Source organism: Tachyglossus aculeatus, chromosome 23, assembly GCF_015852505.1.
Source record: "Tachyglossus aculeatus isolate mTacAcu1 chromosome 23, mTacAcu1.pri, whole genome shotgun sequence".
Classification (NCBI taxonomy): domain Eukaryota; kingdom Metazoa; phylum Chordata; class Mammalia; order Monotremata; family Tachyglossidae; genus Tachyglossus; species Tachyglossus aculeatus.
This window is the reverse complement of record NC_052088.1, coordinates 35,375,011-35,402,957: the sequence shown is the minus strand read 5'-3', so window position 1 is coordinate 35,402,957 and position 27,947 is coordinate 35,375,011. Positions and strand designations below refer to the sequence as shown.

Here is a 27,947-nt window from a genome sequence, read left to right as displayed (position 1 = left end):
AGCGCTGGAGTGGATCAATAAATAAATCAATCAATCGTATTTATTGAGCACTTACTGTGTGAAGAGCACTGTTCTAAGCACTTGGGAAGTACAAGTTGGCAACATATAGAGACAGTCTCTACCTAACAGTGGGCTCACAGTCTAAAAGGGGGAGACAGAGAACAAAACCAAACATACTAACAAAACAAAATAAATAGAATAAATAGAATAGAAGTGGATGCAAGCAAATCGGGCTGAAAGTCACAGCAGCATGGCCTAGTGGCAAGAGCCCAGGCTTGGGAATCAGAGGACCTGGGTTCTAATCCCGCTTCAGCCACTTGTCTTCTGTGTGACCTTGGGCAAGTCACTTCACTTCTCTGGGCCTCAGTTACTGCCTCTGTAAAATGGGGATTCAGACTGTAAGCCCCACGTGGGGCAACCCGATGACCTTGTATCTACCCCAGCTCTTAGAACAGTGCTTGGCACATACTAAGCGCTTAATAAATACTACAATTATTATTATTATTAATTATAATAATCCCCATTTTACAGATTGTAGACCAGAGTGGACCTCAGTAAGCGCTCAATAAGTGTGACATTGATTGCTGTTTATTTAGTACTTACTGTTTATGGAGCACTTTACTAAGCTCTTGGAATTAGACTTGATTCCTGTCTTTTTGGGGCCACACAGCCTAAGAGAATAAGTCAGGAGAAGGGATGGAGACATACTCCCTTCCCTTCCCCACAGCACTTGTGCATATTTGTACATATTTATTACTCTATTTATTTTATTAATGATGTGTTTATCTGCAATTCTATTTATTTTGAAGGTATTGACACCTGTCTACTTGTTCTGTTTTGCTGTCTGTCTCCCCCTTCTAGACTGTGATCCCGTTGTTGGGTAGGGACTGCGTCTGTTGCCGAATTGTACTTTCCAAGCGCTTAGTATAGTTCTCTGCACACAGTAAGCGCTCACTAAATAGGCTTGAATATGCATCAGGAATGATGAAACATTAAAACACAACACAGACAAATACGCAAAATGAAAGCAAGGTCAGCAGGGTACTGTGGCTTGTCTTATGCTGTCGAGTCGTTTCCTACCCATAGCGACATCACGGACACATCTCTTCCAGAACGCCCCACCTCCATCTGCAATCATTCTGGTAGTGGATCCACAGTTTTCTTGGCAAAAATCTGGAAGCGGTTTACCATTGCGTCCTTCCGTGCAGTAAACTCGAGTCTCCGCCCTCGACTCTCTGCCGTGCCGCTGCTGCCCAGCAAGGGTGAGTTTTGACTTGTAGCAGATTTCCTGCCACTCGCTAGCCGCTGGCCAAGCTAGGAATGGAATGGGTGGGCCTCTGCTTGACTCTCCCTCCTGAAGTCGAGACTGGTAGAGGACTGGAAACTCTCCAGGTGTGACCCTGAGAGGGGAGTACTGTGGCTAGAAGAGTAGAAATTCAAGTTCCTCAGCACTTGGAGTTTAGGACACACCCGGAAACACACAACCACAACCACCACAGCAGCCACTTTATTGTGACATGGAACATCACAGCCACCAGCCTGGCCTGGTTGCTTAGTTATCTCCTTTCTTCCTCCTTAACCCGCTTCTCGCATCCCTGGAGCACATCTCCTCCAAGAAGCTTTCCCTGACTAATCCCTCCTTTCCTCTTCTCCCTCTCCTTTCTGTGTCTCCCTGAAAGGCTCCCTTTATTCATCCCCCCTCCCAGCCCCACAGCACTTATGTCCACCTCTGTCACATTTATTTCTGTTAATGTCCGTCTCTCCCTCTAGGCTGTAAGCTCATCGTGGGCAGGGAATGTGTCTGCTGTATCATTATCTTGTGCTCTCCCAAATGCTTATTCATTCATTCATTCAATCAATCGTATTTATTGAGCACTTACTGTGTGCAGAGCACTCTACTAAGCACTTGGGAAGTACAAGTTGGCAACATATACAGACAGTCCCTACCCAACAGAGGGCTCACAGTCTAGAAGGGGAAGACAGACAACAAAACAAAACATATTAACAAAATAAAATAAATAGAATATTCATTCATTCATTCCATCATATTTATTGAATGCTTACTGTGTGCAGAACACTATACTAAGCGCTTGGGAAGTACAAGTTGGCAACATATAGAGACGGTCCCTACCCAACAGTGGGCTCACAGTCTAGAAGAGTGGGCTCACAGTCTAGAAGAGTGGGTTCACAGTCTAGAAGAGTGGGCTCACAGTCTAGAATAAATATGTACAAATAAAATAGAGTAATAAATACGTACAAACATACATACATATATACAGGTGCTGTGGGGAGGGGAAGGAGGTAAGGCGGGGGGATGAGGAGGGGGAGGAGGAGGAGAGAGGAGGAGCTTATTACAATCGATCAATCGGATTTATTGAACGCTCACTGTGGGCAGAGCACTGGACTGAGCGCTTGGGAGAGTGCAACGTAATTCATTCATTCAATCGTATTTATTGAGCGCTTACTGTGTGCAGAGCACTGTACTAAGCGCTTAATGGAATGGCATCGGAAGACACGCTCCCTGCCCACAGCTAAATCAACTGGAATTTGAGAGAATCGCCAGAGAACCAGATGTTGTAGTAAATTGAACCGTTCCAGGTAGATCATTTGCCACTGTCAGTGAGGGAGGAATAAAAGCAGCAGATCCACTTCTTACTTCGCCTAAATACTGTGAGCCCATTGTTGGGTAGGGACCATCTCTATATGTTGCCGAATTGTATTCATTCATTCATTCAATCGTATTTATTGAGTGCTTACTGTGTGCAGAGCACTGTACTAAGCGCTTGGGAAGTACAAGTTGGCAACAGTGGGCTCACAGTCTAGAAGGGGGAGACAGACAACAAAACATGTGGACAGGCGTCAAGTCGTCAGAACAAATAGAATTAAAGCTAAATGCACATCATTAACAAAATAAATAGAATAGTAAATATGTACAAGTAAAATAAAATAAAATAAAATCAAACAGTGCTCTGCACACAGTAAGTGCTCAATAAATACAATTGAATGAAGTGAACCTAAAGCTACAGAGTTGGCTCTGAAAGTCATTCAGCTTTGGAAGTCTGAGAAGCAGCATGGCCTAGTGGAAAGAGCACAGATCTGGGAGACAGAGGACCTGGGTTCTAATCCCGGCCCTGCCAATTGCTTGCTGCGTGACTCTGGGCAAGTCACTTAACTTCTTACCTCAGTTTCCTCAACTGTAAAATGGGGATCAAACACCTGTTAATCCTCCTACTTAAGACTGTAAGCCCCATGTGGGAAGGGGACTGTGTCCGACCTAATTAACTTTTATGTACCCCAGCGCTTAGAACAGTGTTTGATGCATAGGGAGCGCTTAACAAATACCTTAAAAAAAATCTAGTCAATGCGTGGTCGATTCCATCAGAACACATCATTTCTAAAAGTCTTGACACTAATCTCCTTGAGCCTGCAGAAGTCTGTAAAGCCAGAGCGATTTTGGGCTAACTCCAACCGCACGGCAATGGTTTTGTGGAAAGGAGCCTGGGTGGTCTCCTGTCTCCCTTTGATCGTGTTCCTGAAGGAATGGTTGGCACTCATTACGTGACCAAACAACTCCAGTTTCCATCCCTTTCCGATCGGGAACCGGAGCGACTGGAGCCAATTATCCAAGTTCCTTGGCTTTTGAAGAAAGTCAAAGGCTGGTCCTAAATGCTACTTAGGAACGTGGCTCCCTGGTCATGTGAATGGAGAGAGCGGAATTCCCTAATCTTATTGTGAGTCTGGGTTTTTTTTTTTTTTCCGATTCAGACTGTTCAGGAGAATGAATGATTCAAAAGAGCTTCTGCTGAGACTGATGAGGTGGGCTTGACTGTCTGAAGTTGGATTTAATCCCCATTTTGCAGATGAGGTCACTGAGGCCCAGAGAGGTGACGTGACTTGCCCAAGGTCACGCAGCAAGCAACTGGCAGAGCCTGGAGTAGAACCCAGGTCCTTCTGGCTCCCAGGAATTGTGCTCTCTCTCCACTAAGTCCCTCTGCTTCTGAAGATTTGGGGCTCTTAGGCAGTGTCCAAGCTTGCCCCGATTTTAGAGGTCTTTTTTTTTTTTTTTGGTGGTTGAAGTGATGTGTTTCACACTTGACTCAACCAAATGTTTGTCTGATGGAGAAGTCTGAATGGGTCATATGTTCGGAGCACTAGGATCATGCCTCCGCGCTCCCAGCTCCTACCTGTTTTTACATATTGGTGAGGCGGGGTGGTGAGTAGAAGACAGGAAAAGCCAAATATAACTCCCTTAGTCTACATTCTCCAACTTCCTTTCAGAAAGGAAGGGAAAAAAAGCCTGAAAAAGGTTCCTTTTCCAGAAAAGCGGTAGAGTATGTAAGAATGGGGCATATGACTGGTATGTGGGGTTATTGGCTATATAGTGAGAGTACAGTGTAGCCGTAATAATAATAATAATGATGGTATTTGTGTGCTTACTATGTGCAAAGTACTGTTCTAAGTGCTGGAGGGATACAAGGTGATCAGGTTTTCCCCACGTGGGGCTCACAGTCTTAATCCCCATTTTCCAGATGAGGTAACAGGCCCAGAGAAGTGAAGCGACTTGCCCAAAGTCACACAGCTGACAAGTGGAGGAGCCGGGATTTGAACCCAGGACCTCTGACCCCAAAGCCCGGGCTCTTTCCACTGAGCCACGCACATTCCCTGCCCACGAGGGGCTTGCAGTCTAGAAGCGGGAGACAGGCTTTAAAATAAATAATGGTTATGAACGTAAGTGCTACGAGGCTGAGAAAGCAGCTTGGCCTAGTGGAAAGAGCACGGGCCCAGGAGTCAGAGGACTTGGGTTTTAATCAAGGATCTGCCTCGTGTGCTGTGTGACCTTGGACAGGTCACCTGATTTCTCTGTGCCTCAGTGACCTCACCTGTAAAATGGGGATTAAGACTGTGAGCCCTATGTGGGCCAGGGACTGTGTCCAACCTGATTAGCTTGTATCTACCTGTATATATGTATATATGTTTGTATATATTTATTACTCTATTTTACTTGCACATACTTATTCTATTTATTTTATTTTATTAATATGTTTTGTTTTGTTGTCTGTCTCCCCCTTCTAGACTGTGAGCCCGCTGCTGGGTAGGGACCGTCTCTATATGTTGCCAATTTGTACTTCCCAAGCGCTTAGTACAGTGCTCTGCACATAGTAAGCGCTCAATAAATACGATTGATGATGATGATGATGATTGGCTAGCTTCGCCTTCCTGCAAGGATTCTGTTTTCCTCAGCTGTCCCAAATGAGCCCAAGTAGAGGGAGGAAGATTCCAGGGATAGAATCTCCCATGGGTTGGAAATCCAGGGAAATCCAGAGAGGCAGTGTTGTCTAATGGCTAGAGCACCGGCCTGGGAATAAAAAGGACCTGGGTTCTCATCCCTGCTCCGTCACTTGTCTGCTGTGCGGCCTTGGACAGTATAAGAGAGAGGGTTCCTTACTCCCTAAAATCTTAAAGTCTAGAGGGATGAAGATGGGGAAGATGAAGGTAAGGAAGAACAGAAGCAGCGTGGCACAGTGGAAAGAGCACAGGCTTTGGAGTCAGAGGTCATGGGTTCAAATCCCTGCTCCACCACTTGTCAGCTCTGTGACTTTGAGAAAGTCACTTAACTTCTCTGGGCCTCAGTTACTTCATCTGTAAAATGGGGATGAAGACTGTGAGCCCCCCGTGGGACAACCTGATCACCTTGTAACCTCCCCAGCACTTAGAACAGTGCTTTGCACATAGGAAGCACTTAATAAAATGCCATCATTATTATTATTATTATTAAGAGGTGAGAAGTTCAGCTCCAAAATGTTGAAATTGAGTGGCCATTGGATGCATTATCAATCAATCAATCAATCGTATTTATTGAGCGCTTACTATGTGCAGAGCACTGTACACTGTACACTGTACAGAGCATTAGGGACATGTATACCCACTCTGTTGCACTGGGGTCAGTTCTTGGTCCCCTTCTGTTCTCTATCTATACTCACTCCCTTGGTGAACTCATTCGCTCCCACGGCTTCAACTATCATCTCTATGCTGATGACACCCAAATCTACATCTCTACTCCTGCTCTCTCTCCCCCCTTCAGGCTCGTGTCTCCTCCTGCCTGCAAGACATCTTCGCCTGGATGTCTGCCCGCCATCTAAAACTCAGTAAGTCCAAGATTGAACTCCTTATCTTCCCTCCCAAACCCTGCCAACTCCCTGACTTTCCCATCACTATAGACGGCACTACCATCCTTCCCGTCTCACAAGCCCGCAACCTCGGTGTCATCCTCGACTCCGCTCTCTCATTCAACCCTCACATCCAAGCCGTCACCAAAACCTGCCGGTCTCAGCTCCGCAACATCGCCAAGATCCGCCCTTTCCTCTCCATCCAAACCGCTACGCTGCTCGTTCAAGCTCTCATCCTATCCCAGCTGGATTACTGCATCAGCCTCCTCTCTGACCTCCCATCCCCCTGTCTCTCCCCACTTCAGTCTATACTTCACGCTGCTGCCTGGATCATCTTTGTGCAGAAACGCTCTGGGCACGTTACTCCCCTCCTCAAAAATCTCCAGTGGCTACCAGTCAACGTACGCATCAGGCAAAAACTCCTCACTCTCGGCTTCAAGGCTGTCCATCACCTCGCCCCCTCCTACCTCACCTCCCTTCTTGCCTTCTCCAGCCCAGCCCGCACCCTTCGCTCCTCTGCCGCTATTAACCTCCTCACCGTACCTCGTTCTCGCCTGTCCCACCTTCGACCCCCGGCCCACATCCTCCCCCTGGCCTGGAATGCCCTCCTTCCTCCCATCTGCCAAGCTCGCTCTCTTCCTCCCTTCAAAGCCCTACTGAGAGCTCACCTCCTCCAGGAGGCCTTCCCACACTGAGTCCCCTCCTTCCTCTCCCCCTCCCCATCCCCTCCGCCCCACTCCCTTCCCCTCTCCACAACACCTGTATATATGTTTGTACAGATTTATTACTCTATTTTACTTGTACATATTTACTATTCTATTTATTTTATTTTGTTAGTATGTTTTGTTTTGCTGCCTGTCTCCCCCTTCTAGACTGTGAGCCCGTTGTTGGCTAGGGACTACCTCTGTATGTTGCCAACTTGTACTTCCCAAGCGCTTAGTACAGTGCTCTGCACACAGTAAGCACTCAATACGACTGAATGAATGCTCTGCACATAGTAAGCGCTCGAAAAATACCATTGATTGATTGATCGATTGATTGACCGCCCATTTGGAGATGTCCTGGAGATATGGGATTGGATAGAGGGGGGCGAGGTTGATCGATTAATCAGTGTAGCCTGGGAGTCAGAAGGACCTGGGTTCTAGTCCCGGCTCTGCCGCTGTGTGACCTCGGACAAGTCATTTCACTTCTCTGGGCCTCAGTTACCCCATCTGTAAAACAGGGATTAAGACTGTGAGCTCCACTTGAGACATAGATTGTGTCCAACCTGATTAACTCATATCTACACCAGCGCTCAGAAGAATGCCTAGCATATAGGAAGTGCTTAATAAATACCATTTGAAAAAAATCAGTGGTATTTATGGAGCACTTTTGCTATGTGCAGAGCACTGTACTAAGCACTTGGGAGAGTATGAAAAAGCAGAGTTGGTGGAGTTCGCTCCTTGGCCACAGCAAGTTTTCAGTCTAGTGGTCCAGGTAATAATAATAATAATAATAATAATAATAATAATAATAATAATAATAATAATAGCATTTATTAAGCACTTACTATGTGCAAAGCACTGTTCTAAGCACTGGGGAGTTTACAAGGTGATCAGGTTGTTCCACGGGGGGCTCACAGTCTTAATCCCCATTTTACAGATGAGGTAACTGAGGCCCAGAGAAGTTAAGTGACTTGCCCAAAGTCACACAGCTGTCAAGTGGCGGAGCCAGGATTTGAACCCCTGACCTCTTACTCCAAAGCCCGGGCTCTTTCCACTGAGCCACGCTGCTAGTCCCCTGAGCCACTAGTCCCTGAGTGACTACTCGGGGAGGTAGTCACTCTCCCCGACTTCAAAGCTTTATTGAAAGCACATCTCCTCCAAGAAGCCTTCCCAGACTTCTCCCACTCCCTTCTGTCGCCCTTGCACTTTTTTATAATAATAATAATGATGACATTTATTAAGCACTTACTATGTGCAAAGCACTGTTCTAAGGGCTGGGGAGGTTACAAGATGATCAGGTTGTTCCACTGGGGGGCTCACAGTCTTCATCCCCATTTTACAGATGGGAAGTGGCATGGCCTAGTGGATTGAGCACAGGCCTCCGAGTCGGAAGGTCATGGGTTCTAATCCTGACTCTGCCACTTATCTGCTGTGTGGCACCGTGAAGTTAAGTGACTTGCCCAAGATCACACAGTGGACAAGTGGCGGAGCCGGGTTTAGAACCCAGGTCCTTCGGACTCCCAGGACCCCCATGCTCTCTCCACTGTGACATGGACAATAATAATGATGGTATCTGTTAAGCACTTACTATGCACCAAACACTGTTAATAATAATAATAATGGCATTTGTTAAGCGCTTACTATGTGCTAAGCACCGTTAATAATAATAATAATAACGGCATTTGTTAAGCGCTTACTATGTGCCAAGCACTGTTAATAATAATAATAATAACGGCATTTGTTAAGTGCTTACTATGTGCCAAGCACTGTTAATAATAATAATAATAATAATAATGACATTTGTTAAGTGTTTACTATGTGCCAAGCACTGTTAATAATAATAATAATAATAACAATAATAATGACATTTGTTAAGTGCTTACTATGTGCCAAGCACTGTTAATAATAATAATGATAATAATAATAATAATAATAATAATAATAATAATAACGGCATTTGTTAAGTGCTTACTATGTGCCAAGCACTGTTAATAATAATAATAATAATAATAATGGCATTTGTTAAGTGCTTACTATGTGCCAAGCACTGTTAATAATAATAATAATAATAGTGGCATTTGTTAAGCACTATGTGCCAAGCACTGGGTTTTTTATAATGGCATTTATTAAGCGCTCACTATGTGCAAAGCACTGTACTAAGCGCTCTAAGCACTGGGGTGGATACAAGGTAATCAAGTTGTCCCACGTGTCCCCGTCTTAATCCCCATTTTACAGATGAGGTAACTGAGGCCCAGAGAAGTGAGGTGACCTGTCCAAAGTCACACAGCCGATAAGTGGCGGGAGCTGGGATCGGAACCCACGTCCTCGGACTCCCAAGCCCGGGCTCTCTCCACCAAGCCACGCTGCAGGTCGGACAGCTCTAATCATAGTAATTGGGACATTTGTTAAGTGCTTACTATGTGCCCATCACTGTTAATAATAATAATGATGATGATAATAATAATAATAATAATAATAATGGCATTTAAGTGCTTACTATGTGCCAAGCACTGTTAATAATAATAATAATGGCATTTGTTAAGCGCTTACTATGTGCTAAGCAATGTTTTTTTTAATAATGGCATTTATTATGCGCTATGTGCAAAGCACTGTACTAAGCGCTCTAAGCACTGGGGTGGATACAAGGTAATCAGGTTGTCCCACGTGTCCCCGTCTTAATCTCCATTTTACAGATGAGGTAACTGAGGCCCAGAGAAGTGAGGTGACTTGTCCAAAGTCACACGGCTGATAAGTGGCGGGAGCTGGGATCGGAACCCACGTCCTCGGACTCCCAAGCCCGGGCTCTCTCCACCAAGCCACGCTGCAGGTCGGACAGCTCTAATCATAGTAGTTGGGACATTTGTTAAGCGCTCACCACATGCCGGACAATCAATCAATCAATCGTATTTATTGAGCGCCTACCGTGTGCAGAGCACTGTACTAAGCGCTTGGGAAGTACAAGTTGGCAACATATCCCCATTTTACTGTACTAAGCGCTTGGGAAGTGCAAGTTGGCAACATATCCCCATTTCACACTGCCACTGTACTAGACACCGTACTAAACGCCAAGGTAGATACAAGGCAGTCAGGCAGAACACAGTCCTGTGTCCCACATGACGCTCGCGCGTGGCTCAGTGGAAATCAATCAATCGTATTTATTGAGCACTTACTGTGAAAGAGCCCGGGCTTTGGCGTCAGAGGTCATGGGTTCGAATCCCAGCTCCGACAACTGTCAGCTGTGTGACTTTGGGCAAATCACTTCACTTCTCTGTGCCTCAGTTACCTCATCTGTAAAATGGGGATTAAGACTGTGAGTCCCCCCCGTGGGGCAACCTGATCACCTTATAACCTCCCCAGCGCTTAGGACAGTGCTTTGCACATAGTAAGTGCTTAATAAATGCCATTATTAGATAGCGGGGAGAATGGGTAGCCATTCACGTGTGACGACAGACTCCTCCTTTAAATCCCTCTCCTCGGGATTACGAGAGGCTGGAAGCTACTGTTGGGGCACCACTTGGGATTTGGGCAAGGAATCCTTTCACCAGGCCCATCCTCACGGGTGGCATCTTCAATTTTTTACGAATATGGAGAAGACAGAAGGAGAATCCCGTCTTTCTGGGTGAGACCCGTGGGCTTTTTCTATAATTGACAGTGTACTACGCAAGCCATCAGGTCAACGACTAGATCCCTTATTATCATGATGGCATTTATTAAGCGCTTACTATGTGCAAAGCACTGTTCTAAGCACTGGGGGGGATACAAGGTGATCAGGTTGTCCCGCGTGGGGCTCACATTCTTAATCCCCATTTTACAGACGAGGTAACTGAGGCTTAGAGAAGTTAAGTGACTTGCCTAAGGTCACACAGCAGACATGTGGTGGAGCCGGGATTTGAACCCATGACCTCTGACTCCAAAGCCCGTGCTCTTTCCACTGAGCCACGCTGCTTATTAGACTGTGAGTCCACTGTTGGGTAGGGACTGTCTCTATATGTTGCCAACTTGGACTTCCCAAGCGCTTAGTACAGCGCTCTGCACACAGTAAGCGCTCAATAAATACGATTGATTGATTGATCTGCCAGGCTAATAGAGAAATGAACCTGCTTAGCTTGGAATGATAATAATTAAAAATTACAGTATGTGTTAAGGGCTATGACAGGCACTATACTAAACGCTGGGGTGGACACAAGCAAGTCGGGTTGGACACAGTCCATTCATTCATTCATTCATTCATTCATTCAATCGTATTTATTGAGCGCTTACTGTGTGCAGAGCACTGTACTAAGCGCTTGGGAAGTACAAGTTGGCAACATATAGGGACGGTCCCTACCCAACAGTGGGCTCACAGTCTAGAAGGGGTTTTTCTAGAAGGCTTCAATTTTAAAATTTCAATTTTAATTTTAAGCCTCTTTCGGGTGAACTGCATCGTCCCTTTTTTAAAAAATGGAATTGGTTAAGCCCTTACTAGGTCCAACCTGATTTATCTGTATCCACCCCAGGGCTTGGCACATAGTGAGCGCTTAGCCAATGCCACAGATATTATTCTTCCGTGCCACGCACTGTTTTAAGCACTGGGGTAGATACAAGACGATCAGTTTGGACCCAGTCCCCTGTCCCACATGGGACTTACAGTCTATGTAATAATAATAATGATAATAATTGCCTCAGTCGTATTTATTGAGCACTTATTGTGTGCAGAGCACTGTAATAATGATACTGGTATTTGTTAAGCACTTACTAGGTGCCAAGCACTGGGTGAGATCCAAGGTGATCAGGTTGTCCCACATGGGGCTCACAGTCTCCATCCCCATTCTACAGGTGAGGGAACTGAGGCCCAGAGGAGGGAAGTGACTTGCCCAAGGTCACACTGCAAATGGCAGAGCGGGATTAGAACCCATGACCTTCTGACACCCAGGCCCGTACTCTGTCCACTATGCCATGCTGCTTCTTTGTGAGCTCTCAGTACAGTGCTTGGCCCATAGTAAGCGCTTAACAGATATGATTATTATTATAAAATAGACTGGAAGCGCGTTGTGGGGAGGGAACGTATCTGCCCATTCTGTTATATTGTACTCTTGCGAGTGCTTAGGAGTCATTCAGTTGTATTCATGGAGTGTTTGTTGTGATCTCTCAGTACAGTGCTTGGCCCATAGTACGCGCTTAACAGATATGATTATTATAATCACCTGTATATATGTTTGTACATATTTATTACTCTATTTCATTTGTACATATCTATTCTATTTATTTTATTTTGTTAGTATGTTTGGTTTTGTTCTCTGTCTCCCCCTTTTAGACTGTGAGCCCACTGTTGGGTAGGGACTGTCTCTATATGTTGCCAATTTGTACTTCCCAAGCGCTTAGTACAGTGCTCTGCACATAGTAAGCGCTCAATAAATACGATTGATGATGATGATGATGATAAAATAGACTGGAAGCTCGCTGTGGGGAGGGAACGTATCTGCCCATTCTGTTATATTGTACTCTAGCGAGTGCTTGGGAGTCATTCAGTTGTATTCATGGAGTGTTTGATGTGTGCAGAGCACTGTACTAAGCGCTGAGGAGAGTACAACAGCTTAACAGCGTGCTCTGCCCACCGTAAGCACTCCATAAATGCAATTGATTGATAAAGCTTACTTCGGTAGACATGGTACCCGCCTCCGCCACTTGTCTGCTGTGTGACCTTGGGTGAGTCGCTTCTCTGTACCTCAGTTCCCTCATCTGTAGAATGGGTATTACAAGTGTGAGTCCCACCTGGGACAACCTGATTACCCTGTATCTGCCCCAGCTCTTAGAATCAATCAATCAATCATATTTATTGAGCGCTTACTTTGTGCAGAGCACTGTACTAAGCGCTTGGGAAGTACAAGTTGGCAACATATAGAGACAGTCCCTACCCAACAGTGGGCTCACCCAGTGCTTAGCACATAGTAAGTGCTAAACACCATAATTATTATATTATTATTAAGTTCAAGTCGTCGGAGAGAGGAAGAAGAAATGAAAAATGGACTTGAGGAAACCAAATCAACGGGAATATGGGCAGAAAAAAAGCAGGATTCCTTTGAGTTCTAATGCTTGATCGTCCGTGGCCTGGTTAAAATTAGTTTAAACTGGAGTTCCCCCTACACCTCAGGACTCTGTCTTCATAGGGGAATGGTCTGATGATGATGATGATTCATTTGTTAAGCGCTTACTATGTGCAAAGCACTGTTCTAAGCGCTGGGGGGGATACAAGGTGATCAAGTTGTCCCACGTGGAGCTCACAGTCTTAATCCCCATTTTACAGATGAGGTAACTGAGTCTCAGAGAAGTTAACTGACTTGCCCAAGGTCACACAGCAGACATGTGGCGGAGCCGGAATTCGAACCCACATCTGATGGCGGGGAGGATGACTCAGTGCACATCGTAAGCGCTTAAATACACGATCACGATGATAAATCACCAGCTACGTGAACATGGCATGCATCTGAAAGGAAGGCAAGAGGTAAGTTGAATAGAATGATGTAGAAATAATTTCTATTCTGTCACCATCTCTCGTTTTAGAGCCCGTGCCATAAAATATGAACACATTTGAATGGGGCTTTTATTTAAAAAAAACCACCACAAACTTCAACTGAGTTAAGTTGAATCACGTCTTTGGTATTTTCCTCAGAACCATCGTGAAAACTATTCAACTCTGGTATATTCCGTTTTCAGGAATATGGTAATAATTAGCATGAATTGAATCCCAGGGTGGTACCTGCTGCTGACTGATAATTTAGTCTGGATTAGAATGGAGGGTTTTGCTTCCTTACTTTATGCATTTGTGACATATCTTGCTTTTAGTACTACCGGAGTTTGATGAACAACAAAATGAAAAACTCGATTGCGACTTCACGGAGTACCAAAAAAGCAGGGCTGGCCAATTTGCAGGCCCGGAAGATCTTCCCTCCCTGCTAAATCCCCGGACTGTTAATTTGTTGCTTGGACGGTGGAATATTTATCCTGGAAAAGGCTTTTCAATCCCTGGCTTCGCTCCGGCTAAGGCACGCTTACACGACACGAAGCTCCGCTCCGAAGAAAAGGCCTTCGATGATGGTCTGAGGTCGGCTCCCGCCGACCCCGGCGTCGGGAATTTCTCCTGTTCGAAACCGAGTAGCGGTGGAACGGCTAATCTCGAGGTGGGACGCGGAAGGGTGGGGTTGGAAGCACGTTATTGAACTTTGAAGCGACGATGAGAGGCGGCCGCAATCTTTAATGTTGCCGCTGATTTCCGACATTCCTTTCAACGGATTCCAAGTACGGTCCTTTCCCCGTGGTATGAACGCCCCCAAATCTCCTCTATATATAGGAAGTTGGTAACAGGTTCAATTGGAGACATCAAAAACATTTTAAATAGACACCACGAGATGCATCCGTAGTTTAAAGGTCAAATTTATTAGGAGATTAAGAGATGTATTATACAAGGACTATAAATACTGCACAGCTGACTTTATTCCCAGTCAGACACAGTGATATAGCCAGGGTCCACCTATTTCGTGGACACCCTTGTTCTTTTGTTCCAAGAAAAATTTGCCCCATAGGACTTGGATTTCGGTTTTGGAATCCTCCTCTCTTGGACGTCATAGCTCCAGCCTAAGAGTTTAAATAAACAAACAAGAAAACAGGAAAAAAAGGCAGAGCGTGTTAAAGCCCATACTTCAGGAAGACAATGCACGCCAAGTGTGAAAAGCTCATTCATCATCGGGAAATGTCAACATACTGGAAATACAATCCATACTTAGTAATTGATTGCTTCGTAGGGCCAGCAAGACTATAATCCTGTATTACAAGAGGGTCCGGAGCATAGGCTGAAAGCGGCCTTCGGATCCGCCCTATCTCAAATTCAAGAGTGGAACACATGAGTCAACACTGCCAAATGTCAAGGCCTTCCCTCATCTCTTCCTATGGACTGTGCGATGCCTGGACAGAATAATTATGGCCTCTGTTAGGCGCTTACTATGTGCCAGGCACTGTACTAAGCGCTGGGATGGATACAAGCAAACCGGGCTGGACACACAATTTCCCTCATCTGGAAAGGGGGGATTGATATTTGTTTGTTCTAAGCGCTTCGAGAGATACAAGGTCATCAGGTTGTCCCACATGGGGCTCACAATCTCAATCCCCACTTTATGGATGAGGTAACCGAGGCCCAGAGAAGTGAAGTGACTTGCCCTAGGTCACACAGCAGACAAGTGACGGAGCTGGGATTCGAATCCATGACCTTCCTACTCCCAGGCCCGCGATCTATCCACTATGCCGTGCTTCAGGTGGTTGCCATTCTACCCTTCCCGTAAAGTCCGAGGGAAGCCCTGAATGCTGGGGAAGCAGCTTGGCCTCTGGGCTAGAGGCCGGACTCGGGAGTCAGAAGGCCCTGGGTGCTAATCCAGCTCCACCACCTGTCTACTGAGTGACCTCGGGCAAGTCTCTTTGCTTCTTTGTGCCTCAGTTCCCTCACCTGTTCAGTGAGGATTACGACCGTGAGCCCCATTTGGGACAGGGACTGTGTCCAACCCGATTAGCTTCTATCTACTCCAGCATTTAACAAATACTATTATTATTATTATTATTATTATTATTATTATTGTTATTATTATTATTCAGAGGCCTGAGATTCGACCCCTTGACCGAAGAGCCTCCACACTGTACGCTCGTTGTGAGCAGATCCTAAGCGTCTGGGAGAGAACAATACAACAGAATTAGTGGACACATTCCCTCCGCATAACGGGCTTTAAAGTTCCGGCAATTAGACCAAAGTTAAGAACCTCTTTCAATATGTTAAAAGTTGAGGGGTGGGGATGGAGACTGCAGATATTAAACCTAAATTTCTTCAGAAGGATTCTGAAAATTGCTTAGCTATAATCTTTGGTGTTCTGCTAGACGCTGAAGAGTTTTAGAAACAAATATTGCCCCACTGAGACGACCCCCAAATACATACCGTTTTTTTCGGCGAAATCAACTGCTTCTTCCTTAGTCCTGAAGAACAGAGTCATGTTGGATAATGGATCAGCTCTGGGAGAGAGAAAAATCATTTTGATCATTGAGCTGTGGCTGACAACTACCAAATAGGAAAAATCTACTTGAAGACTAAGTTTTATTTAAAATATATTTGAGAAAATGGACCATTCTTTCTGTTGGTATCTAACCCAGTGCTTGGAACAGTGCCTGACACGGAGTAAGCACTTTTTAATACCATTTTTAAAAAGATGCAGAATGGGAAACAACATTCTTCTGTCGTTATATGCAACAGTTCTTTAACCAACAGTGAATATCCAGCAGCAAGAAATTAGCATTCCCTGATTTCGTACTGCATTTGGCAGCACTGTTACTGTGTTGTATTCTCCCAAGTGTTTAGTACAGTGTTCTGCCCACAGTAGGCACTCAAAATATACCACTGTCATCCCTGTAATACTAATAAACCAGTTAGCTGTCAAAGCACTGCTGAAGAATCCAGACACTAATAATAATAATAATGATGATGATGATATTTGTTAAGTGCTTACTATGTGCCAAGCATCGTTCTAAGCGCTGGGGGAGATACAAGGTCATCAGGTTGTCCCGTGGGGGGCTCACAGTCTCAATCCCCCCTTTCCAGATGAGGGAACTGAGGCCCAGAGAAGTTAAGTGACTTGCCCAATGTCACACAGCAGCCAAGAGGCTGAGCCGGGATTAGAACCCACGACCTCTGACTCCCAAGCCCGGGCTCTTTCCACTAAGCCACAGTGCTTCTCTAATTAATGTACTCTCCCCGCTAGACTGTAAGCTCATTGTGGGCAGGGATTAATAATAATAATAATAATAATAATAACAATAATAATAATAATAATAATAATAATGATAATGGCATTTGTTAAGTGCTTACTATGTGCAAAGCACTGTTCTAAGCGCTGGGAGGATGCAAGGTGATCAGGTTGTCCCACGTGGGGCTCACAGTTATCATCCCCATTTTACAGATGAGGTAACTGAGGCTCTGAGAAGTTAAGTGACTTGCCCAAGGTCACACAGCAGACATGCGGCGGAGGCGGAATTCGAACCCATGACCTCTGACTCCAAAGCCCGTGCTCTTTCCACTGAGCCATGCTTTGTGTCTGCTATCTCCATTATACTGTTCTCTCCCAAGCGCTTAGTACAGTGCTCTGCATACAGTAAGAACTCGATAAGTACGATGGATTGATAACACTGATTGATATACCAAGGTGTAAATTCAAGTCCTAAAGAATTTTGTACAATTTTTCTGTTAATTGCAGAATTCCACATTTTCCTAAAATCTATCTGCTGTTTCGTCATGCCATTAAACTACTCCAGGGCAAACCAGCAGTGTGGCCTAATGGATAGAGCCCGGGCCTGGGGGGTCAGAAGGACCTGGGTTCTAATCCCAACTCCGCCTTACATGAGGCATAGCTGTGTCCAACTGACTGGCTTTTGCTGACCTCAGGGCTTAGTACAGTGTGTGGCACATAGGAAGCGCTTAAACAGCTCCCAATAGAATCAATCAATCATATTTATTGAGCGCTTACTGTGTGCAGAGCAGAAGAAAACCAAACCAAAACACCCCAACCCAGAATATAATCTGAGCTCCGGTCTCAGCAGGGATGTTAATGGAAGGGTCGTTCTCAAACACTTCTCAACTATTATTTAGATCCCGCAAAACTGAATGCATCTTTTCTTTAAAACCGGAACAAAGGCTGAGCCGCCCATTTAGTTATTTCTTCAGTATCAAAAGATTACCAAAAAAACAATGAGTACCAAATTCTGGATTTCTGTGTTTTAGCACTTCACATTCAAAAATAGCACATTTTTTAATGGCATTTATTAAGCGCCCACCATGTGCAAAGCACTGTTCTAAGCGCTGGGGAGGTTACAAGGTGATCAGGCTGTCCCACGGGGGGGGGGCTCACAGTCTTCATCCCCATTTTCCAGATGAGGGAACTGAGGCACAGAGAATTGAAGTGACTTGCCCAAAGTCACACAGCTGACAATTGGCAGAGCTGGGATTTGAACCCCTGACCTCTGACTCCAAAGCCCGGGCTCTTTCCACTGGGCCACGCTGCTTCTCAATTTGACCTGATAATTCTGAAAAAGCCATTTTGGAATCAGTCAGTCAATGGTGCTTATTGGGCGCTTACTGTGTGTAGCACGGCTGGAATATTACGATAGTGCAATTCATTCATTCAATCGTATTTATTGAGCGCTTACTATGTGCAGAGCACTGTACTAAGCGCTTGGGAAGTACAAGCTGGCAACATATAGAGACGGTCCCTACTGTAACCTCCCTGCGGGCAGGGAATATGTCTCTTATTGGGGTACTATTAAGTGCTTACTGTGTGCCAAGCACTATACTAAGCGCTGGGAAAGGTACAACATTAACAGGCCAGTCATAGTCCCTGTCCCACATGAAGCTCACAGACTAAGTACGAGGGAGAAGAGTTACTGAATCTCCATTCAGCAGTTGAAGACACTGAGGCCCTGAAGTTAAATGACTTGCCCAAGGCCATCTAGCCAGCGAGTGGCATTCATTAATTCATTCATTCAATCGCATTTATTGCTCGCTTACTGTGTGCAGAGCACTGTACTAAGCGCTTGGGAAGTACAAATTGGCAACATACAGAGACAGTCCCTACCCAACAATGGGCTCACAGTCTAGAAAGTGGCAGAAACAGGACAAGAATCTTCTGATTCCACGGCCCGAGCTCTTTCCACTAGACTTTTAGATCTTTTAGACTGTGAGCCCACTGTTGGGTAGGGACTGTCTCTATATGTTGCCAATTTGTACTTCCCAAGCGCTTAGTACAGTGCTCTGCACATAGTAAGCGCTCAATAAATATGATTGATGATGATGACTACACTGCTTTTCTCCCAGAAAAGAGTTCAAGACCATGCGGAAAGAGTCCATGCAGAAAGAAAGTTCTAGCAACCAACAACAAACTGCACTCACGTGGACGCCCAACCCATCAGAGGGTTTTCCCAGCGCTCCCTTGTATCAAACTCCATCTTCCATTTCTTGGTGTTGTTTACTCCAGACTGCATGTTATTGCGTGCCGGGACGAAAATCTGAACTTTTCTCGTTTTGATATGCTCCTCTGGAACGCCGGTTAAAGAAGTGATATCCTGCAAAGAAATGAGCAAGCCGACATGTTTCAAATAGTCTCCACGCCCACTCCTCTGTTTTTGGTTCTCCTCCTCTTGCTCTTCAGGCAACTCCGTTCATCTTCCTCGCTTGTGAAGTGGGTCTCTTTCTCTTTTATTCAGGTCGTCTATTCTTAAGCATCTTGGGGAGGTCTAGCCACGACAGAACTTTCTCCCGACGTTTAGCATTTGCAACCCCGCCATTAACGACACATTTAATCCAACGATGCTGCCACCTTCATTGAAGATATTCCCTGTTCTGGCTTTTGCCCCGCTTACTGGGCTGACACCTCAAAGTGACCATTTCTTTTTCTTTTGTAAATTGGGAAAATCACCATCAATCGTATTTATTGAGCGCTTACTGTGTGCAGAGCACTGTACTAAGCGCTTGGGAAGTACACGTTGGCAACATATAGAGACAGTCCCTACCCAACAGTGCGCTCACAGTCTAAAAGGGGGAGACAGAGAACAAAACCAAACATACTAACAAAATAAAATAAATAGAATGGATATGTACAAGTAAAATAGAGTAATAAATATGTACAAACATATATACATATATACAGGTGCTGTGGGGAAGGGAAGGAGGTAAGATGGGGGGGGGGATGGAGAGGGGGACGAGGGGGAGAGGAAAAGAAGATGGGGGAGGACCTTTTGGCCTGATGGGAACATTAAGGATTTCTTAGCACCAGGGGAATGCTGTAGGAGAGTTCTTGTCTCCGGAGCAGCTGTAGCTTTTTTTCCCAGCAGGGAGAGACTGAAAGTGCTCAGAAGTTTGGAGAGCGTTGAAAATGCAACTCTGTAATCACTTCCGGCTGCCCCACCTGCCTTCCGTTAAAGAAAAACTACAATACCGCTAAATCCCCTAATCTCTGTCTGACTGCTGGGCAGGAGCTGGTTTGTCAAGGCCAGACAAACACTCTGAAAAATCAGCAAAGCGATTAAATGATCTCAATAGGCATCTGAATTCATCTGTACGGAGACACCTACAACTGAGACGGTGACTCACCTGCCTTATATTTGTCGCTGACGTTTACCAAGCACAGGGTGCTAACCGCTGGGGGAAAAGACACCCGGTTCTCTCCGGCTCTTGCAAAATCCCACTTTAAGGCCAACTGGCACCCATTCGTTTGGTCGTACTTATTGAGTGCGTTCTGCGGGCGGGACGCTGTACTTAGCGCTTAGAACCATACTAAGTGCTTACTCCAATGGAGGTAGTTTTTCTGAAGCGCTTGCAGTGTGCTAAGCGTCCAAGGCGATGCCCGATCATCGGATCAATCAATCAATTGTATTTATTGAGCGCTTACTGTGTGCAGAGCGCTGGACTAAGCGCTTGGGAAGTACAAGTTGGCAACATATAGAGACAGTCCCTACCCAACAGTGGGCTCACAGTCTAGAAGAGGACCCTGTTCCTGCACCCTGGACAGACTCGCGCTCACAAAATGTTTCCTCCTCTACCGGCGTTCGCTGCCCCGCCCCGTGAAACAGGCTCGGACCACCAGACGGTTGCTCCCCTAATTCCCCAACAGGCTCCTCACCGAAAGAAAAAACCCCGCCGCACTGAAAATGCACATTCTAATCATTAAGGATAATAATTATGGTACTCGTTAAGCGCTTACTACATGCCAAGCGCTGTTCTAAGTGCTGGGGGAGATACAAGGTAATCAGGTTGTCCCTCGTGGGGCTCACAGTCTTCATCCCCATTTTCCAGATGAGGGAACTGAGGCCCAGAGAAATGAAGAGACTCGTCCATGGTCACGCGGCAGACATGTGGCGGAGCCCGGATTAGAACCCAGGTCCTTCTGACTCGCAAGCCTGGGTTATGCTGTGCTGCTTCCCCAAGGAGTGCAAAATGACATGGTCCCAGACACGGTCCTGAGCTCACAGGGGGCTTCTCCTCTACAAGGGAAGCAGTGTGGCCTAGTGAAAAGAGCATGAGCCCACGGGGCAGAGGAACTGCCTTCTAATCTGTAATCTGGACTGTAAACTTGGAGTAATAATAATAATAATAATAATAACGATGGTATTTGTTAAGCACGTACTGTGTGCCAAGCACTGTTCTAAGCACTGGGGGGTGGGGGGGGGGGACAGATACAAGGTAAGCAGGCTGTCCCAGGTGGGGCTCACGGTCTTAATCCCCATTTTCCAGATGAGGTAAATGAGGCACAGAGAAGTGAAGTGACTTGCCCAAAGTCACACGGCTGACAAGTGGTGGAGCTGGGATTAGAACTTGTGACCTCTGACTCCCAAGCCCGGGCTCTTTCCACTGAGCCACGCAGGGAATGTGCTATCCCAAGTGTTAGTACAGTGCTCTGTATATCATCATCATCATCAATCATACTTATTGAGCGCTTACTGTGTGCAGAGCACTGTATTAAGCGCTTGGGAAGTACAAGTTGGCAATATATAGAGACAGTCCCTACCCAACAGTGGGCTCACAGTCTAAAAGGGGGAGACAGAGAACAAAACCAAACATACTAACAAAATAAAATAAATAGAATAGATATGTACAAGTAAAATAGAGTAACAAATATGTATACACTAAGTGCTCAGTAAATACGAATGAATGAATTGAATAATCCAGATGATTTTGTACCTATCCCAGCGCTTAGTACAGTGCTGGGGACAGGGTAAGCTTTTAAAGACCACAATTACTATTACCACTACACGGGCCACACTGGGAAAGAAATAATGGGGTAAAAGCTGCCAAAACAACACTTCCATGACAACAGAATGAGCGACTCTAGCCTTCTACTTGCCCCTCTGGATCAAGGGAATGGCACAATTTCTAGTTACGTGAGCTCGATATTAAATGAGAATTTCTTGGACACCTTCTTGCTTGCCCCTTTTGGGAACAAATGCTCATCCGGTGGCAGTGTGAACAAATCGGACCCCAAATAGTAGAACGGTCCCTCTCTCCATCCGATCTTTTGCTCTATCCATCCCTACTTGGCCATTTCATCAATCATCATCAATCGTATTTATTGAGCGCTTACTGTGTGCAGAGCACTGTACTAAGCACTTGGGAAGTACAAATTGGCGACATATAGAGACAGTCCCTACCCAACAGTGGGCTCACAGTCTAAAAGGGGGAGACAAAACCAAACATACTACAAAATAAAATAGATATGTACAAGCAAAATAAATAAATAGAGTAATAAATATGTGCAAACATATATACATATATACAGGTATGATATTTATTCGGTAAAAAGGAAAGTCGCAATGCTGTCACCAAATCGTTCCCACAAATGAAACCTGCCTCAATTTGTGATTCATTTGCCGAAGTAAGCTTAAAATTAGGCCACGGAGTGAACGTGAAACACTCCTACAATTAAAAAAACAAAAGGAAGATGCCAGATTTTGCAAATAAATAATCCGCTGCCCCCATAGAGAGGGCATATTCTCCACTGTGTGCAACTACCTCGCCCTGCAAACAACAGCCTTGAGGAAAGTCTGAGCCCAAACAGCAAAAACTATCCAAACGCTTCATTTCATCATCTTTTCCTTCAAGGTAATATTTATCTTCGATCGCTGTCTAGCCAAGGTACGAATAAAAGAAATCCCACTAATACTCGAATGTTGCAATAGGAACACAGAAAAGACTGACAGGCATTTATTTGACTGTTGCTAGTCTCACACAACCACAAAATTAAAACACGATACCTTCAAGTTTTTATTTGCATTGGCAAAAATGTTGTGCTTAACACAATACTTTTCCACCTGCAGAAATAATTAGGTGTGGCTTCTCTGTCACAGCTTGTCTGTTTATAGACACTCTCAAAATGATATATTTACCCTAAGATGTACTTTGCGTATATGTGTGTGCATGTGTGCGCCTACATTATGTAGGAGGAAGAAAGCACTGCAGCTTCGTGGTGCTTGAAAACAAATTCAAATAATGGATCCATGCTCTAAGCAACGTTGGAGATTGCCACATAGAGCGAAAAGTGGAAAAACCATGAGCCAATTGGAAACTATTGATTGAGATCATAAACACGCCACTTACGGGGAGAAAAAGGAGTAAATCCCCTCCTGTGTATTCTCTCTCTAGAGGAATGACTTTGGTAAAGATTGCAACGTGGTAAAAACGAAAAATACTACCCATGAAAATAATTCAGATTTGAAATTGCTCATCTCTTCCACCCTTAACTCTCAAAATACACTTCCAGGTATCATTAAGGGCAGTAGACGCTCCAGTCAAACTAGCTGTCTACAGGTTAAAAAACAAAAAAAACAGGCGTCTCTATGGGGAACGTAATCGATGAAATAGAATTTGTCCATTTCAAAACCTTCGGTGGCTATCCTCGATAGCCCCAGACCTCTATTACGTTCACCTCTGCCCTACGAAAACTTCAGATTTAAACTAAAACGAGGTGTTGGTAGGGAGCAGCTAGCTAGGCCACGTTGCTAAGCCCTTTATATTTTTGACTCATAACTACTAAAGTTTCCATGCCTGCTGGGGAGAAAGCAATTGTTTATTGATACCTTCCCCAATCTCGAGTTGGCAGCTGAACAGACGGTTCTCGGGACAATGAGTTGCTAGATTCTGAAGCCCAAATTGTCCTGACACAGAATCGCTGTTTTTGCTTGCAGCAGACATGTAAGGTACTGTAGCATAGCTGAACTGTTGCCAAAGATATAGAATGAAAAAAGGCCTGGCATCTATCACACACTTGACACCTAAAGGGCCCAGAAGCTCGAAAATTCCTATTCCCCGTAGGCACAACTCTTCGGTTAGACAGACTGATTTCTCACACTTTGAAAATGCATTACAACACTCTATTGTGTCCGTTTCATCCACCCAGCTTTGGCTAGTGACAGAAGAACCTGTCCTTTCAGCGACATTTCAATGGGCTAACGCTCCCGCTTCCAAAACTCCATTAAAACAATATAATACTTGAAAGGAGCCGGGCTGCTCAAAGTTGAACTCTCCTCTCTGTCTTCCATGCTTTGTTTGGAGTCCCAGTTCTCGGCTGGACTACCTGAGGTGCGACTTTTAAACCCCCAGATCTTTCCTGGGTCTTCCAGGTTCTCTAACAGTATTTGGAAAGTCGCGTGGTTTAGTCCCCCGACCGGAAAGTGAGGCATCAGCTGCAAAGGGTGGGTTGTCTCGCTTCAAAGTGTCGGTGTTGCTCTAAGCCGCTGCTTGGTTGTTGTTCGCATGACATCAATCGTTTCACTGCACGCCAAGAGAATGAATTCACGTATTTACTATGAACGCTCCCACACGGGAGGAGGGCTATCCGTGACGCCTCGGGAGGTAAGAGCCTCTCGATTTAGGTCGATTATCTCAGGCCCGTCTCTGATAGCCTTCTGTGTGTCACCCCAGCCAGCTGAGCTAAGCCTTACGTTCAAATTAAAGCCCCCCACGTGATCCCAGTCAGATATTAATCATATGCTATCGGACAACCTCTCGTCCAAGTGGAAAGGGATGGCCTTCAGATATCTGTTCCTGAACTAGATGTTCGTATTCCTAGAGGATAAAGTTCCGAAGGAGAAAGCCGCCTTGCGGGTTGCTCTCCGAAACTCTAAATGCCAGGCCCGGAGAAAGATAGCCAATCGTGGCTCGTGAATCCAAGGCCGCAAACTGCGAATTCATTAGAGGGGGGAGAGAGGGAGAGACTGAAGGAGGGAGAGGGAAGGAGAAAGGGGGGGAGGAAGAGACGGGGGGAAAGCGAGGTGGGGGAGAGGAGGAGAAGGGGAGAGAGGGAAAGCGGGAGGGAAAGGAAGTGGGGGGCAGGAGGAGACGAGGGATCAACGGAACAGGGGGAGAGGAAGAGAAGAGGAGTTTCGGCCTTCGGATTTTGCGATCCGCCTTGACCCCCTTCCTGATGCGCTACTGCAAGCTCCTCGTGGGCTTGTCTGGGATTCTGCAAGCGCTTACTTAAGCGCAGCGCGCTGCACCCAACGGATGCTCTCAATAAGCGCTCCGACTCCCTGCTTAGTGGCTGGCTGGGCTTCCCTTTCTCCGGCCAGCGGCTAACCCATCTGCCAAACGGAAGAGCCGAGAGGAAAAAAATCATGATGGATCTGGTGCCCGCGAAACCGCACTTGTCTCCAAATTACCAGGAGATACCCTGTCTTACTTTCTTATTAACCACCCCCCCACCCCAAAAAACCCAACAACAACTATGATGTGGTTATCAACTATTCACCATTTATCTTGTGCAGATTCAACCTTCTTCCCCCCCCCCCACTTCTTCTCCTCCTTCTTCTTTTAAACAAAGAAAGCACTGAACAAGCAATGGGAAGTTGTTGTCAAAATGCAGAAAAACCTCCCAGCAAGCTTCTTGCAACCACCCAGGATTTAGAGTCTTGCCGGCTGCTCTCTTTTCAATACCAGAATTTCACACGTTTCAATGACCATTATGACTTCAAAGAATCAAATTTTCATCATTGTCCGTCATCTGCCGGTTGATTTGTATAAAGGGGTTCTTCTGCATGCACTGGTCACAAAAGGCTCCTTACTTTCGGGGCTATATATCAAGTTTAAAAGTTCTGTTTGTGACAGTTGTGTCTGGGGGAAATTAGGGGAACACTGAAGAAGGGCAGCTGCTCCACGGGAACCTCCTTTTTGGCACCATTTCGCTGAAATAAAAACGGAATAATTAGCTACCGCCTTTATTAAACCACAAAAATGCCACTGGTCTTAGTAATTACTTCCGGTTGCCCCACCTACTTAACCTTAACAGTTTCTATTTGTCATAAAGGAGAAAGAGAGACATTTCTACGCTTGAAATGAATTTTAAGACGGGGCTTCTCCGGACACTTACTCTCAAGGCGAAGTTTAGTAGGCTTCTGGTGATAAGTGGAAGACTCTCTGGTTTATTCTGAAGAAGTAACGGAAAACCTGGGGTTGCACTGTAAGCGGTGGTACTTCCCCACGTCTGACCTACTAAAATCGTAACGTCCGTTGATGAGTCTCGGTCTCTTCTGCAAGATTACGAGGTTTAAAATTTATTCTCAATTCATGCCAATACTCCAGATTGAATCGAGGCAGGAAAACTCAGATTCCAGAGTCCGCTAAGCTCTGTTTAAAATCACGATCGGTATTTAAAGCGCGGCTTGGAGACCTAGTCGCTTTAAATCACTAAAATGTCACGTCACCCATATTTCCAGGCCGGGATCTATTTAACAATGCCGGTGGCGGCAAAGAAAATGTGAATCAAAGGAGTCACCATGAAGGGCTTCCTAGCCCCGAAACTACAAAAGAGAAGAATGGTATTGTTATGGCTAGTACCTTTCACAGGAGGAACTCTCGGCTCTCCTCTGACACTTACTTCATAGATTTCCATGGCAACTCTGAGGCCATCTTGAAGCAAGTCAGAAGTGGGTGGCCTTGTCCGCTTTACAAAAAGAGATGATTGAGCCAGAAGACAAGAGTGTCTGGACTTAGCATTGACAAAATTTACAATCCTGGGCGAGACTTCTTTGAGACTTTTAGGCAGGCCACCACCTTGCCCCCTCCTTACTCACTTCGCTACTCTCCTTCTACAACCCAGCCCACACATTCGCTCCTGTGGAGCCGCTAACCTGCTCGCTGGGCCTCTGTCTCGGAATGCCCTCCCTCCTCAAATCATCAATCATATTTATTGAGCGCTTACTGTGTGCAGAGCACTGTACTAAACTCTCCCCTCCTTCAAAGCCTTACTGAAGGCCCATCTCCTCCCAGAGGGCTTCCCTCTTCTCCCACTCCCTTCTGTGTCACCCTGACTTGCTCCCTTTATTCCTCCCCCTTCCCAGCCCCACGCCACTTATGTCCGTATCTGTCATTTATTGATTGATATTAATGTCTGATTCCCCCTCTGGACTGAAAGCTCGCCGTGGGCAGGGAATGTTGTCTGTTCATTGCAGGATTGCACTCTCCAGAGCGCTTAGTACAGTACTCTGCACATAGTAAGTGCTCAATAAATACGGTGGAATGAATGAACTGAAAGTTGATTTTTAAATGGAAAAGCTCAGGCAGCAGCACTGAGGGTTTAAAATAGCGGTCTATTTGGTAGAGCCGAAAATTCCAACACTCATAATGCAGAATCGTGCAGAGCACTGTACCAAGCGCTTAATACAGTGCTAAGTGCTTATTACAGTGCTCTGCACGAAGTAAGCACTCAATAAATACGACTGAATGAATAAGGGGATATGCCTCTTATTTGTGTATGTATGTGTGTGCCCATGTGAGCATGTGAATATCTAGATCTAGAAAACCAGGGTGGCTTAGTGGAAAAAGCATTGGCTTGGGAGTCAGAGGTTATGGGTTATAATTCTGGCTCCACCACTTATTAGCTGTGTGACTTAAGACAAGTTACTTCACTTCTTTGTACCTCAGTAACCTCACCTGTAAAATGGGGATGAAGACTGTGAGCCCCATTTGGGACAACCTGATTACCTTGTATCAGTGCTTGGCACATAGTAAGCGCCTAATAAATACCATTATTATTATTATTATTATTATTATTATTATTATTATTATTATTATTATCTGACCTTCATGTTTGAAGATGATGCCTCCAATGGTGAGATTCCAGTCCATGCATTTGGAATGGCTTAACAGAACAGTCGGTCCTTCGTATTTATGGAGTGCTTACTGTGTGCAGAGCACTGGACTAAGCGCTCAGGGGACTACAGACCGATGTGCCACTGCCAACCCACTGAACAATAAGTAGGTGCGTGCAAAGAGAGTTGCTTGTTGTAGCTGGGAGGGACCTGAGGAGAATCTTATCCAACACTCCCCGGTCTTGGGAAGATGAGGGAATGTGTCCGATCACTGTTGTAATGTACTCTCCCAAGTGCTTAGTACAGTGCTTTGCACAGAGTAAGCGCTCAGTAAATACGATCGAAAGAATGAACAGTCAACTACAAAGGACAGCTGGAGGGCTCTTCTTTTCGTACAGATCCCTATCTTCATAATCCCCCTCCATTTCTTCCAACTGAA

At 45.4% G+C, this 27,947-nt stretch overlaps 1 protein-coding gene and 1 non-coding gene across 2 annotated transcripts in view; both read right to left on the bottom strand.

Moving 5' to 3' along the window:
- Positions 1-1,272: 1,272 nt before the first annotated feature.
- On the bottom strand, positions 1,273-1,410 carry LOC119944868. The gene has a single exon (XR_005456013.1). It is a non-coding gene; the product is annotated as a small nucleolar RNA SNORA7 (small nucleolar RNA).
- Positions 1,411-14,261: 12,851 nt separating this feature from the next.
- The window catches only part of NDUFS4 (NADH:ubiquinone oxidoreductase subunit S4), a 66,276-nt gene continuing 52,590 nt past the window's right edge, over positions 14,262-27,947 (bottom strand). The window contains exons 3-5 of the mRNA XM_038765946.1: positions 18,822-18,994; positions 15,825-15,898; positions 14,262-14,482 (exon numbers count right to left, since the gene is read on the bottom strand). Of these exons, the coding sequence (XP_038621874.1) occupies positions 14,379-14,482; positions 15,825-15,898; positions 18,822-18,994 (351 nt within the window). The 3' untranslated portion in view covers positions 14,262-14,378. The remainder of the gene's footprint in view (positions 14,483-15,824; positions 15,899-18,821; positions 18,995-27,947) is intronic.